We start from the raw sequence: 14,410 nt of genomic DNA, 5'->3' as shown, positions 1-14,410 counted from the left end.
TTTTTTTTTTTTTTCCCAAAATCAAAAAGCAAAAGAAGAGGGAGACCGACCTTACTCCTCCCAATCATCATTGCAGAGCACATGAAAAGCACAACCATTTTCGTAATACGAACCGGTTTCTGTTACGCCAATATCTCCTTTGTCTCACCATTGCAGAAAACAAGAAAGGAAGCACAACCATTTCCGTAATATGAACTGGTTAGCTTTTAATTTTTTTATTGTCTATTTTTTCACTCTGATTTCTGTTACGCCAATAACCCTGTCTCACCATTCTGAAAACTATGTAATATCAAGCAAAAAATAAAAAAAAAAATGAAATATGGTTTTAGATCTATTAACAACTCCCTACATGTGAAAGAAACACAAGGTTAACAAGCCAAATATTACCCTTGTCTTTTTCTTTATATATTGATGAGATACAAACAAATAGTTTCATGCATTAAAAACAAAGTTGTTTTTTGTAAGTTATAGATGAAGTTATCGGCAGACGAACAATTCATGTTAAAGATTAAACCTAGAATTTGATGAAATTATTGGCAGAACAAAGAAGATTTTTTGTTTAAAGGCTTAAAGCTAACTTGTTTTAATAATAGAAACAAAGGGGTTATTGGCGGAAATGAAAAGGTTTATTCGCCTAACAGAAACCAGAATGAAAAAAAAAAAAAAAAGACAATAAAAAATAAAAGCTAACCGGTTTGTATTATGGAAATGGTTGTGCTTTTCATGTGCTCTGCAATGGTGATGGCTGATGGGGAGGAGTAAGTTCGGCATCCCTCTTCTCTCTGCTTTTTTATTTTGGGAAAAAAACTCAAACCCAAATACATGTAAACCGTAAAAGTTGAAAATAGTTGGAGTAATTCAAATTAGATCTAACCTGACATAGTTAGACAAACGCCGTAACCAATCGTTTCTCATTTAAACGCATTGGGACAAGCAATTCTGACGTGGATTAATAGATCCAGCTGGCCCATTAAAAATCTTGGGACGGATGCTTTCGTCCGTCCTTGAATGAGCGAAAGTGAACTCCCAACCTGCTGCAATACATAATTTGGAGGGCTTTGCTGTGGTGGCTTTTGGTTTTACAAGGTGGGCCCCCCCTGGGACAGCCCATATAAGCAATCCAACCTAAGTAAACAATAACACAACCTGGTCCAGTTTTGGGTTGGTCCGGTTTTGGAGTTTTGGCATGATGATTGATGAATTTAGAGATAAAGTGGATAAATGTTTTCTAAAATGAAAAGTCAATTAGTGTTTAATAATGACTCTACTGGCGTTTACCTCTGCACCTAGGCGGGTTGTTTATTTACTGAAGAAAGTTGTAAATGATCCAGAAATTGTTCCTCAAACCAAGCCCAGGCCGGCCCAGGATTAGGCCCAACTTTTTAGATCAGACCCATGTCAGCCCTAAGCTCACAAATCCCAGTTCAACACTCCAACCTATCCTTTTCCATGGTCAGACCGTGCCTGGGTTGGGCCCACACAAGTTGCACCTTAGGTGGGCTCATTACTATGAAATCCGATTTGCTCAAAACTCAACCAAAGCTTCATGGAATGAAGAAGAAATGCCCTAGTGGGAAAGTAGGCTCAATCTCTGGAAACGACTTGGCTACATAAGTTGATACATTCAAGAAGTAATTCTTAGGGCAGTCAACAGGTCGCGTCTGGATTGGATCCAGGTAGAACCGGAACTGACCTAATTTTAGACCCAAACCGAATTAATCAGTTCTCCGGACAATCGGGTTTAACCCAATTATAATATAATAAACCTGCTGAAAATATTATATATTATATTAGTTTAATATAATATAAATCTCTGGAAACGACTTGGCTACATAGTTTATACATTCAAGAAGTCGCAATGCAGTCTTTGGTATCGGGTGATGCTGAAGTTTGAAAAATACCTTCTCACCTTCCATTAAATGAATGGCAATGCAACTTCTTTTGGGTTCTTACCAGGAATTCTTTTTGTTTTTTTTTTTCTTCTTTCCAGATTATCTGTTCTTGATTTCAACTCAGTTTTAGAAACCAGGATCTGTTTCAGACCATCCTAGAGGTTTATTTAGGATGTGTTTGGCTTAAAGGAAAAAGTAGGGAAAGAAAGGAAAGGTAGGGAAACCTTTAGGCTGTGTTTGGTTTGAAGTAGGGAAAGGTAGGGAAACCTTTATAAACCTTGTATAGGTTTCCCCACCTTTCCCTACCTTTTCCTTCAAACCAAACATAGCCTTACAAACCTTGTATGGGTTCTCTACCTTTCCCTTCCTTTCCCTACCTTTCCTTCAGAAATTGTGCTTTTTTCCGTAACTGTTAAAGAAACCTCTTCAGCAATTATTTATGATCCACACGGGGGAAAAATTGAAGCTTTAGAAATTGCTCTAAAAAACCTTTTTCAAAGATTCAAGTGTAATGGATTATACTGGGGTGACAATGAAGAAACAAGACAAAATGAGCGTTGAAGTTCAGTAAATTAAACTTCTCATATTTGCAGCTCATATGGAGAACTCAATTTTCCAAAATCGTCCATCTAAACTATGCAGATAGAGAATCCGTTTTTATTTTCCAAATCATCTTTCCAAAAAGGACGCTTTATGCACCCAGATTTGATTTGCACAACCACCAAATAATTTGGATTTGCACTGCAAATTACCTATGAATGTAAGACAAAGATATTGTGTTGTCTAACCTTTTTTATATAAACCCTACAAATAGCCATGCAATGTAACAAATCTTCTGGACAAAATTCTTTGATTGGGACTTTTTAGCCACAAAAAGAGATATTTTCTGGAAGACTTCCATGCTTGTCTCCCCATAGTACCAAAATCCATCATAGGTAGTGTAAATTATTCAAAGGCTGAACTTTGGTGTAGAAAATCTTCAAGATGGACTAACAGAATGTATCTGTAAGATTCTAATAATACACAGGCATGGTATAGCACTTAGCTCTACAACCAAAGCACAGTGGCACAAGATTACCTTGTAAGCCTACCTCCCATCCATGAATCTGATAGTTACCAAACATCCAGGTCCAACAGATGAGACCAGAAGACTGCATTGCATCCACCACTAGGTCCACAATTTTCAAGGCCTTGATGTTATAACCATATCATCTGAAAGTTAAAATGGAAGTTACTATCAAGTAACAACAAAAGGAGATTTAGATGGACTAGATAACAAAACAGATTATAGAATTTCAGAATGACTGGATATCTCAACCATATAAACAACATGAATCAATATGCTAGCATTCTGCACAGAAACTGAAATTTCCTCTCAAGAAGCTCTTACGTAACACCAATCAGAGGTGAAGAGAAAGCTTGCACCATAGATTGTATTTATCTCACTATACATAGAGAAACAATGTTGCAACAACTGAATGTAAAGAAAGAAACCTCTTATAGTCTCAGTGTGAGATCTGGTGGAGATGAATCTGCCTCTGGCACTGAAGCTACTGTTACAATATTCAAGGGTGAGCTTCCTGCCAGTTCAAAACCTGGATACCCACCAACTCCTTCAGGGACTTGTCGAAAACTCCCAGGCCAAAACAGCTCTGCCTCATCATCCTCCATGAACACTGGTGGTCCAAAGTAGCCATGTTCAAACCTAGCAACAGATCTCATCTCAGGCAGATTCTCTCGTGCTGCAAGACTGTGGTGCACTGAGGAGTGAGCTTGGACCCCAAGGGACCGGCATGCTGACCCATGTAGGGGCAAAGATGCTAGGCTGGAATACCTCTCTGAGAAGACTCCCATCCGCATGGCTCTCTTGGCTAGTGTTCTCTCCCTCTTGTGTGCATTCTGATGCCCACCCAGAGCTTGTGAACTGAAGAACTTGCGCTGACAGTAGTTGCAAGAGAAAACTCTTGGGAAGGTGGCTGGAGTATGAGCAGCAGCTTTGCTGCTACATTCAGTGGTGCTAGATAGTGAGAGCTCCACTGACTCCATGCCCCCTAAATCAGCATCACTATTTTTTAAGCTAAGACTTAAGTCAAGGGAGAGAAGCCTTGGATTGGGTTGAAGCTTCATGGGGTTTGTAAGGCAGGAGGAGGGGTTGGTGGTATCCTTGGAAGGGTCTGGAGTGGTTCCATGGCCATATATATTGGAAGCAACTTGGCTGCTGATGTCTGATTCATCTTCGGACAAGACTTCTGCTTCAAATTCAGAGTTTGATGCTTTCATGTTTGATCAGAAAATATTGACCCAACCTACAGCTGGTGGTTGCTAGCTCTTCATCTGTATTTATGAGAGATGATGAATAATTCAGTTATGTCAGGTAGGAAGGATATGCTTACTGTCAAAGAACAAAGAATCTCCAAGTTGGGATGAAATAATTTAATTGGAACAACCAAATTGGGGAAGATACACAAGGAAACAAACAAATAAATCATGTCAAGTTTCAGTGAAATTATAAGATACTGATCTCAAAGCCCAAACCAAGGTTTAACCAGGGTTAGGAGAAGCTAAAATAGAAGCTAGGAAGAAAAGTCAGATTTTAGGTAGACCTGGAGTTGCCCCCCACATAGAACAGAAAGCCTTTTCCATTTTGTCGATTTTAGAGGAAGGCTAGGCTCCACTATCTTAACGGACCTACTTTGGAAACCCAATTAGATGAGATAAAGCATCGCATTTAACGTATCCTCTTAGAGGAATGAGAAAACATCCAGAATCAATAATTACAAATATTGGGTCAATTTCATGATTTCACCATAAGAGGCCCTTTCACATGTTTTGTCTGTGCTCTGCTAGGGCATCATAGACCCTACATTAAATGTCCACTTATGGACATCTTTAGAATTTGAGATACTTCTCAATGTCAATAATGTCCATTGCGAAATTGCCAACATGAACAATGATAAAACCCTAAAATCAACAAACATAAGAAAAGACTGAGCTCTATCACTAACATTATTCTTTTATCTTGAACAGAGCATACGTATAATTTACATCTTATTTAGCACAAATGGATTAACTGGTCCTCTAAGAAAATCAGGATCATAAATTAGAATCATTATTCTTATTTGAAATTGAACTTTGAAATTCTTGGGTTTTTCAGACATCTAACATGGTCATAAACTTGTTGACCCATCTTAGTTCTATAATTTTCAACCCATCCCTAACTGTTTATCCCAGTATACAGATTTTATAAACACAGATACGAGTGCCCCCATTGTTCTGTTTCTCAATTAGCCTATCCATAAAGATTTTCTATCTTTATTCTTTAATTTAAGAAACTATCCATAAAGTTATGTTTCAAAATAGAAAATTTAGCACCTAAAGATACCTCAAATTATAATTGCATGAAATTCATTTCTTACCTTTTGGCTCATCTCACAACAGGTTCATAATTCCATAAAAAGATAACATGAAATTTAAGCTCAACAAAACTTTCCTTTTGTTGTAAAGAAAGGCCATGCACCATTTATGGGCGTCAAATGTCTCTAATGGTTCAGTGAAACAATCAATTCTTTGTTACCAATATCCAGAGATGCCACAAATTATTTGCCTTCTGCATGATTGAAGACTTATGCTCATCTTTTTAATTGAAAGACAAAAGTAAGCTTCAAAACTGACAGAAAATTGTCTTAATAGATATTTTCACTTTACCCATCAAAAGAAATAAAAGAAAAAGGAATATGTCGCTGCGATTGATTGGCATGTTGAGTTTGGTGTCAAACTTCCTAAAGAGATTAATATCAGGAGTTTTGCTGCTAAATTATGATTACAGGTTAGGTCATCGGAAATAGAGATCATGGAGAAGCATAACAGAAAGAGCTAAGTTAGAGAGCATGTAAGTTGACAAGTAATATATGGGAAATTAGTTAAGTAAATACTCTATCCGAGTAAATGAAACTGGTTTCAAGTTTGCCATCCCAGTTTAATCTGCTCCATAATAACAACAGAAACTTTAAAATCTTGTTTGGTAGTAATCCTAGTGCAGAATAAAATTAAGTAAAAAACAAAGTTCATGTTCAATATAGTCTAGATATCTACTAATGAAAAGGTTCCATAACCATAAAAATGCCCAGTGACCAATTCCTTGAGAAGTCAGGTCTAGTTGTTCAAGTACCAGAAAATAGAAGTTTTATTGGGTTGTTTTAGGTATTTGTTTTTCTTTTAAACTCTTTAACAATCTATATGACAACTACAAGGTAGGATTATATTAGAAGTAACATAACTATAATATCCTGATTGTGCGCCAAGAACAGGTGGCTGAGATTACTTGTAAAATTTCAATACCACCCCCCCCCCCCCCCACACACACACACACAAAAAAAAAAAAGAAAAGAAACCTAACATTCTCCAAGCATTGTTAAGGGCTTCTTGTTGTTACATTCTTTCCTAATGTGATACGAGGGAAGTCATGGAAGAATCCGTTGGTTTTAGTAATGGTCCTTCTGGTATAGAATAAATTGGCTCTGCAATATTGTCTCCCAAGAGTTATAATTCTGCTCCAGGTTCTACATATCAAATGGAGTTGATTACATTGGGAGGATCTTGACTGGATCTTTTAGTCTACCTGTCATGTTATGCCTTTGTTTTATCTTTCCCTTCTATATGAAGATTCAGCACTGCAAGCTGTAGGAGGAAGCTCAAAGAGAATAAAGTTGGCCATGTGCCATTGTGATAAGGATTAAAAAACTCCAGGACTTTGGCTTAAATTACCAATTCATTTCAAACTCCATGACAAGACACCATAACAGTAAAGAATAGTACAATATTTGAAGTCGTCCAGTCTATTCAAAAGATCAGGATGAAATGACATGAACGTTGTTTACCATGTTAAAGAAGAGTTCATTTTCTGGCTGATTATAATCTAGATATTCTTGATAAAATTTTATTTCCACATACGAGTTTAAGTGAAGATTCTTATAGTTATGTAAGTTATATTACAATATCAAGGCATCCATTTCTGCATCATATGGCATTGCTTTGGAAAGACCCAATGAAGGTTCTTGGGCCAAGTTTCTCAGAAGACTGTACAATCCGCTCAATGGATGAATTATGGCAGGAAATGGAAACACCTTATGCTTTATTTGAAAAGAAAGCATCAGTAGATTTTTCAACACAATGCCCTTTTTCCCTTACAAATCTTCTCATGGACAATTGAGACACTCTCAGGATAAGTAGCAGAGACAAGATAACTAGAATAGTCCCAATGACTATGGGTTGTAAAGAATAAATAGCCAAGAGATTCCATCTTGACTCAGCAGAGAAGCTAAGAAATGAAGAGCATTTCATTTTAACAATCCTCCATTCATTTGAAGCTAACAATAAGAGTATGACAAAGTAAAGAAAAAATGTGGCATGATTAATACAACAGCATCTTTTTTTGATTTAAAAGAATCACATGTCATTTAAAACCCCATCAAATTTGAGATTCTAACACAAATACAATTATCATTTTTTTTGTTCAGCCTTTTGATCTACCCCGGTCAAACCCTTGATTCATCCTAATTTAATTTTGATATCAGCATACGGACCGAATTTTTTATTTAATTCTTAATCATGTGGTGATTCAAAAAAAAAAAGAAAGAAAGAAAGAAAGAAAAGAAGTGGGCCGATCAAATTAAAATCTTTTGGTAATTTTGTATGGAGAAACTAATTTGATCTGATAGTATGTTTTTCTTTCTAATAATGAACGGCACCAAAAGATCTTCAACAAGAAAAACTCTAAATATGTAATTATTTCTAACCCTCATCCAACACCAGTACAGTATGCAAATCTGAATCTCACTGTGCTTCTAGGATGGTTAAAAAATTGCACCCCTATCAGAACCTTGTTTAGAAGTTTCAAGAATTTTTTTTTATTAAAAAAATTGAGATTAGATGTTTTGTATTCCAAACTATCACAAATTTAAGGATTACCAAAAGGAAAGATCGATTTGTAACAAGATAAGAAGAAGAGAGACAAAGAAGATGGATACCCATAAACAATTTGGCAATCAATGTGGCTCCATACTGTTCGAACTCTCGACCCACTATTATATTACTCTCATTTTTCATGTTTTTTCTCAATAATTAAGTCCCCATGTTCACCAATACAATAAACGACCTCAATCTTTTAGAGAGAAGGCATGGTAAAAATAGATGGCCCTTCAACACTAGATACCCAGAAGGTAGAGAACCCAGAAAAATACAACCACTAATATAAAGAAAAATAGATCAAAATCATAAAATACATATAAATACACAGAGAACCCAATATTAACAAGAAAAATTACACACCACCCACAAATCTAATCTTACCGAAAGCCAAAAGCCAGAGGAATAGAACTCGATAAGCCCAAGTAGAGAAACATAAACAAACACTAACAAACAATAGCTACTCATTCATCCTTGCCTAAAATTTTACAAAAAAAAAATAGAAATAAAATTCAAAACAAAAAGCTTAGCTTCAATACAAAGTATGGAATTAAGATTGTAATGGGATTTTTGTACATACTGCCTTGAAGTTGCAGACAGCTTCGGGTAGCATTTGGGCGTGGCTGTTCCTAATTAGAAGACAAACAGGCTTCTCCGTTTCTCTATTATTTCCACATAGAGAAAAGTGCAGAGTAGATGAAAAGAAAAGGAATGGCCATGATCAGAGATTATGTAGAAAGAAAGAGAAAGACGGCCGGTGCTGATTATGGAAAAGGAAAGGTTGGGGGAGATGATTGTGGGTCGTCACTCATCAGAGAAAAAGGTGTTGGATAACTTAGGAAGCAAACCCATTCACCACTCTCACTGTTTATTGAATTTTGGTTCTTCAACTGCTATCTAAATAGAAAGAGAGCAGGAGAAAGAAAACAAGCAAGCAGTACTAGGCTAATCCCATCTCCCCCCCCCACCCCACCCCACACCCACACACACACACTAACTTCAGAATTGCACGGATTGGTTTCCATCCCAGATTACCTTTCCTGCATGTCCCCAATAACGATATAATTCCTTTCTAATTCCATCCAGCCTTGATGCATGGCATCTCAGTCCATGATGCTCATGCGCTGTCATGTTCATCTCATCCATGCATGTGCCTGTGTCATTTATGTCCAAATCCAAATTTCAGAAAGTATAAATCTAAAATTCAAATCTCTCTCTCTCTGGTGGTCCTTCCTATTTCCAACAAAGGTATGCTCATTTACAGAATCGTACATAGCCTATGCTCTATTGATTGGTAAATGGGGATGGCTGTCTGGTTCCGAATTCCTATGCTTATTGCCGCTTCCCAAAAATAGGTCGAAAAACAACTAAAACAATAGAAGAACAAGAACAATACACAGATAGAGATATTGGCACTGTTTACACTTAATATTATATATGTGTCTGAACATAATTGTACAAAAAAACTACTCTACATAATATTTTATACATGTATTGATAGTGACAAGAAGAAATCTATTTATGAATCAGAGATTAAAAAGAAAAAGAGTAGAGAGAGAGAGAGAATGCTTCTTTTCAAAGCAGAGGCTTTGTTTTGTTGGATCTTGGAATAAAAACAAGCAGAGAAGCATTGATAGTGGATGTGGATGTGGCATCACCACCACTCTTGCTTTTCATTAATAATATAACCTGAGGAAGAAGTATTCATTGTTCAGAGTTCATATTTATGTGTAACTGATACTTTCACGTGCCCTCCCATGTTGTTTCTATTTTGAGATTTGTTCCTTCCCTTGGTTGGTAACTTTTTGTGTTTCACTATGAGGTACTTGTTTTTCTTCCTTCTCTCTATCTCTTACTGACCGGAAATTAGGAAAATGAAAGCTCTCTCCTATGACCTTTTCTTAGAGGAAAATACTAGTTTATAGGCTTGACCATGCCAACCTGAACAGAGCGACAGTCATGAATCCGGGTTGACCATGCTGAATCTAATCTTGATCTTTGTTGGTTTTTGTAATAATAATTTTGGGATCTGCGTTGGATTTTCTTGGATCCGAATGAGACCCGTTGCTACATTCAATAATGCAGATTTACAGAGGCATGGAGTTCTCAGTCAGGGATTCCTACCCTTATTTGATTTATGAATTTGAGCTGACCGAATCCATCTTCCAATATCTATTCAAAGAATTTACTATGGAATTTGGGTCCCCACCAAAGAAAAGGAAAAAAAAAAGTCATCTGACCAACTAAAAGCTTCAGTTGTTGTTCATCATCAACCAGTGTCAGTAAACTTGTAAAGGTGAGCATCTTACCATTTATTCTGCTTCTGTCCACCAAAACTTTTTTCTACTGTACCACTCTTTTTTGCTAAGATCAGCCCCCCCCCCCCCTCTCTCTCTCTCTCTCTCTCTGTGACATGCTTCAATCACTTGTATCTAACGCCAACCAATCAATTTGGCCCCACTGAGACAGCAGTTTCTTGCAACTTTATCCTTTGGTTGCTCCCCAATGTGCCTACACCTGCAGCATTAAAGCTTATCTTAGAACTGGGATGCTTGGGAGAATAACCATTTCAGGTTTTCTTTTTGGGATGCTCTTCTTCCTATGATTCTTTTGCTTCCATCGTTGTGTTTTCTTCATCTTTACTAAGTTTAGCTTTCAAGTAGGAAGATTCATTAATTGGATGCAATACTGATAGCTTGTGTTGGTGTAGCAATTTAGAGTTTTCCGATGAATGCAACTATTCTTTCTCCTACTCCAATTGATGAGAATATATATTAATTACTTGGAGGCCTGTGGGCTGTGGCAATATTGGGTTTTGTTTTATTTTAATGTTTGATTCCAAAAAATTGGTCCCGCAGGTTGTTTCAAGCAAGAGTCATTTTCTCAAATAAATGTCAGTAAGGCTGTCTTCAAAGATAATTATTGAAATTGCAAAAATTGTGAAAAGGATCCGGATGTAATAGACACGTTAGGTAAGCACACGGAGTGAACACCTAATAGCTGTGTAGCTGTGTGATACTTGTCTCAGTTAATGTGCCTTTTTTCTAAACGTTTTTGTTCCGTTAGGGTTTATCTATTATTTTATTATTTGTGTTAAAATAATTAAAAAGAAAAAAGAAAAACCTATTACAACTAATGTGCCTTTCTCTCCAACCTTCTGCCTTTTGGGTTCTCCCACCTCTTGACCTTCAGCCGCTGCAACTGGTTGGTTGGGGCATTCCAATGACTGAGCAGTCGACCTGCATCCTGCCAACCCCTGCCACTTGGAGCATTCCAATGGCCGAGCAGCAAGGAGAAGTTAGACGTGTTGTGGGTAAGAAATCCAAGTTTGAAGAAGATGGTATTCCTCAAATGGCTTATTTAAAAGCTGTTATCAAAGAGACTCTAAGATTACATCCTCCTGCTCCCTTTTTGATTCCAAGAGAGTCCATTAGAGCTACCAATGTTAATGGCTACCATATCCCAGCTAAAACCAGAGTCTTCATCAATGTTTGGGCAATTCAAAGAGCGGCTGAAGGTAAAGAGGTGGGAGAACCCAAAACGGTAGAAGGTTGGAGAGAAAGGCGCATTAACTCGGACAGGTTTTTCTTTTTTATTGTTTTTTTTATTTTTAATTATTTTGACACAAATAATAAAATAGTAGATAATTTCTAAGGGAACAAAAACGTTTAGAATAAAGGCACATTAACTGGGACAGATGTAACACAGCTATTAGGTGTTCACTCATTGTGCTTACCTAACGTGCCTACTACATCCGAACCCTTGTGAAAACATCATTAAGGCTGTGTTTGGTTGCAGTTTGAATTTTATTTGCACTGGCATGAATGTAGGCTGAGTGTAAATTATGGTTACTTGTTTGTGAGAAATAAAATGGTGTGGTCCCACCTTATATGCAAGAGAATGAAAGTAGGAAGGCTATTTGTTTGGGAATCAGGTGGGAATAAAGATGGTGTGGTCCCCATTTTATATGAGAGAGAATTGAGATAAGAGAAAGGTGGTGCAAATTTTTTAACAGTGTTTGAGAAGCAAAATTTGCACTGCTAATAAACACAAATAAAATAAAATAAAAAAACAAATTTTGCATCTGAGAAATAATTGTGATTATAAAACAAACAAATGTAAAACTGAACTTGCTGCAAATTTTGTATCTGATTCAGATTTCCACTGCAAACAAATAGAGCTAAACTGCTAAGCCATTTTACGGAATCCATTAGAAATTATCCCACAATTTTTCCATATCAATATTTCTCTCTGGAAACAAATACAGCCTATAAAGTGTCCTTGGATATTTCGTTGCAACTTTGTTTTTTATATTGTCTTTTTGCTAATTAACATCAGCATCTGAGAGAGAAAACCTTTCTCTTATTTGTTTTAGGGATAAGTATACTGCATTTCCCCTAAAAAATCTGAAATTACAGCCCCTCCTAGTCTATTAGTAGTCCCTTATAGACCGCATCATATCTGTAAATTTGGCATCGATCCATGGTCAGGATTCATTCCACCTGTACTCTGGAATTAAGATTTCTAAGGATAAGCTGAATGGTAAAAGCCCCCCATTGTTTTATGAAGTAACTTTTTCCCTGGCTCCTCTACGCGTACATCTACATTGACCCAACAGGTCGGACCAGTGATGTGGTTACAATCCCAGCATGGACCAACTTCCAAGTTCTAACCCACTATACAAAATAAACCATCAACGTAAATGGTTGAATTGTTGGACCATCTGACCCATTTAATGGGTTTGTAGTAAAAGTGGTCCAACCTCCAAAATGGTTGAATTGTTGATCCAGACGATTGAACTGCTGATGCATGCATGAACCAAGAAGTAAAAGTGGTCCAACCTCCAAAATGGATTTTAAAATACTGATACATGAATTTCTTAAAACAAAATCTAGTGTGTTTGATCAAAATGAAAACCAAAACAATGTCCCAAAATAGAAATTTGTGTTTCACAATGGTGAAATTTTGAAAACCATTACAAGCATAAACAACCATATTGCCAAACACCTCCAAATTATCCAAACATGCATAATTTTAGTTGTATGTTTAATGGATCTTAGCAAAACATAAACCTTAACTTAGAGCAAGGTTCAAAATATCGATACGAGGCATATCGGCCTGTATTGAAGCTGATTTCTCCTTTTTTTTAGTTTTTTTTAATATGGTTTAGAGGGGTCGGTTTAAGGCCTGTCTATCCCCTGAACCGGGTTAAACCCCGAAACACTCCCTATAAGGGTGCATCGGGAAGCCCCCAATACGGCCCGATATATATCGAAGTTTCGAACCTTCACTTGAAGAATTAAAATTATCATATATAATTAGTTGCTCCCCCAGAGGATATCCATGAACCTAAGAGCTATTAATTAATTACTAAGGTGTTTGTGTTTTAAGACTTAGACCGGACTAAAAACTAGGTGTTTTAACGGGACCAAAACCATCATTTAATGGGACCCACAAAGGCCACCAGTTCTTAATTTTCATGGTCCATTAATCATCCAGTCCGGGCCGAGTCTTGAAACATTTGTTGGTCTTGGCTACCTGGGGTCTTGGGAGGGGTATGGACATACAAGTTTCCACTACAACTGAATTGGGATCTGCTCCTCACAGAGCACTCTTCACACTAACCTCACAGCCACATCACATCATGTATTAGGAACATCTCCCCATGAATAATAAATACAAGTACGGGGAATGTTCCTGATGTGCGGCCAAGACAATATAAGGTACTAAGGTCAGTGTGAGGAAAAAATCAGAACTCCTACAACCAGCTAGAGGAGAATCTTGGCTGTCCATGTTAACAGCTTCTTCTCTCAACAGGCTTGCTCTTTTCACATTCTGGCCATGCCTTGAGCACAAGTTGTAGACAGCATATATTGTTGAACATTGATAAACATCAGCCAAATTGTTGTTAGCCAGAGATCCTTCCAATTGAGGAAGTCGGCCCCTACTAACCCCTCTAAGATTTGAACATACATTCTCATTCTTGTCACGGAGATGTGGTTATTGCCCTAACATGCGATGAAAATGGCTTAAGCAAAACCAAGCCCACACTCACTAAAGGGTGTCCATCAATTTGAGAGCCATTACCCAAACCCAATGTTGGTATTAGGTTGATTATCCAGAGGGTAGGACTGTAATTGAATTGGATCCAACCACACCAGATTCTATATATAGATTTAGTTTTAATCTGAATCCACTTTATTTTGTTTATAATAAAGGAATTTTTAAAGAGTTTTAAAATAATTAAAAACTTTTAATTCTTACATATATAATAAATTTATATAAATGAGAGTAAAATTCACATGCAACCCAATTGTTAAACAGATGGAGGTTACATCCGAATCTTTAATAATTGGATAGTATGTTGAATTGGGCTTCAGATTTTTTAGAGTCCACTAATAGACTTATGTCACGGAGTGACATAATGGGTGCTTGGTTAGAGGTTTTCTAGATGTTTCTTGAGGCTTCTATTCAATCTTGTAGGTTTTCGGGCTGTTCCGAAGCATTCTGGGATGTTCTGGAGTGTTCTCCATGTGCTTAGAAGGGTCTAGATG

At 37.0% G+C, this 14,410-nt stretch overlaps 1 protein-coding gene across 3 annotated transcripts; it reads right to left on the bottom strand.

Annotated features, from left to right (window-relative positions):
• Positions 1 to 2,666: 2,666 nt before the first annotated feature.
• LOC104613485 (zinc finger protein 4-like) lies at positions 2,667 to 9,465 on the bottom strand. Of its 3 annotated transcripts, XM_088899704.1 has the most exons (4): positions 8,437 to 8,829; positions 8,241 to 8,334; positions 3,387 to 4,226; positions 2,667 to 3,104 (listed from the first exon to the last, which is right to left on the bottom strand). In XM_088899704.1, exon 3 carries the CDS (start codon positions 4,170 to 4,172, stop codon positions 3,390 to 3,392), a length of 783 nt encoding a protein of 260 aa, XP_088755830.1. In that variant the 5' UTR covers positions 4,173 to 4,226; positions 8,241 to 8,334; positions 8,437 to 8,829; the 3' UTR covers positions 2,667 to 3,104; positions 3,387 to 3,389. The 3 variants fall into 3 exon arrangements, with proteins under 3 accessions (XP_088755830.1, XP_088755831.1, XP_010279648.1); XM_088899705.1 differs by lacking the exons at positions 8,241 to 8,334; positions 8,437 to 8,829 and adding an exon at positions 8,892 to 9,465; XM_010281346.3 differs by lacking the exon at positions 8,241 to 8,334.
• Positions 9,466 to 14,410: the final 4,945 nt, after the last annotated feature.

The sequence above is a fragment of the Nelumbo nucifera genome, chromosome 3 (genome assembly GCF_055504915.1).
Source record: "Nelumbo nucifera cultivar China Antique chromosome 3, China Antique-T2T, whole genome shotgun sequence".
Classification (NCBI taxonomy): domain Eukaryota; kingdom Viridiplantae; phylum Streptophyta; class Magnoliopsida; order Proteales; family Nelumbonaceae; genus Nelumbo; species Nelumbo nucifera.
This window is presented reverse-complemented; position numbering and strand designations above follow the sequence as displayed.

Excerpts from the sequence above, each read along its gene's own strand:
- LOC104613485 (XM_088899705.1), bottom strand. The coding sequence starts at position 4,172 with ATGAAAGCATCAAACTCTGAATTTGAAGCAGAAGTCTTGTCCGAAGAT.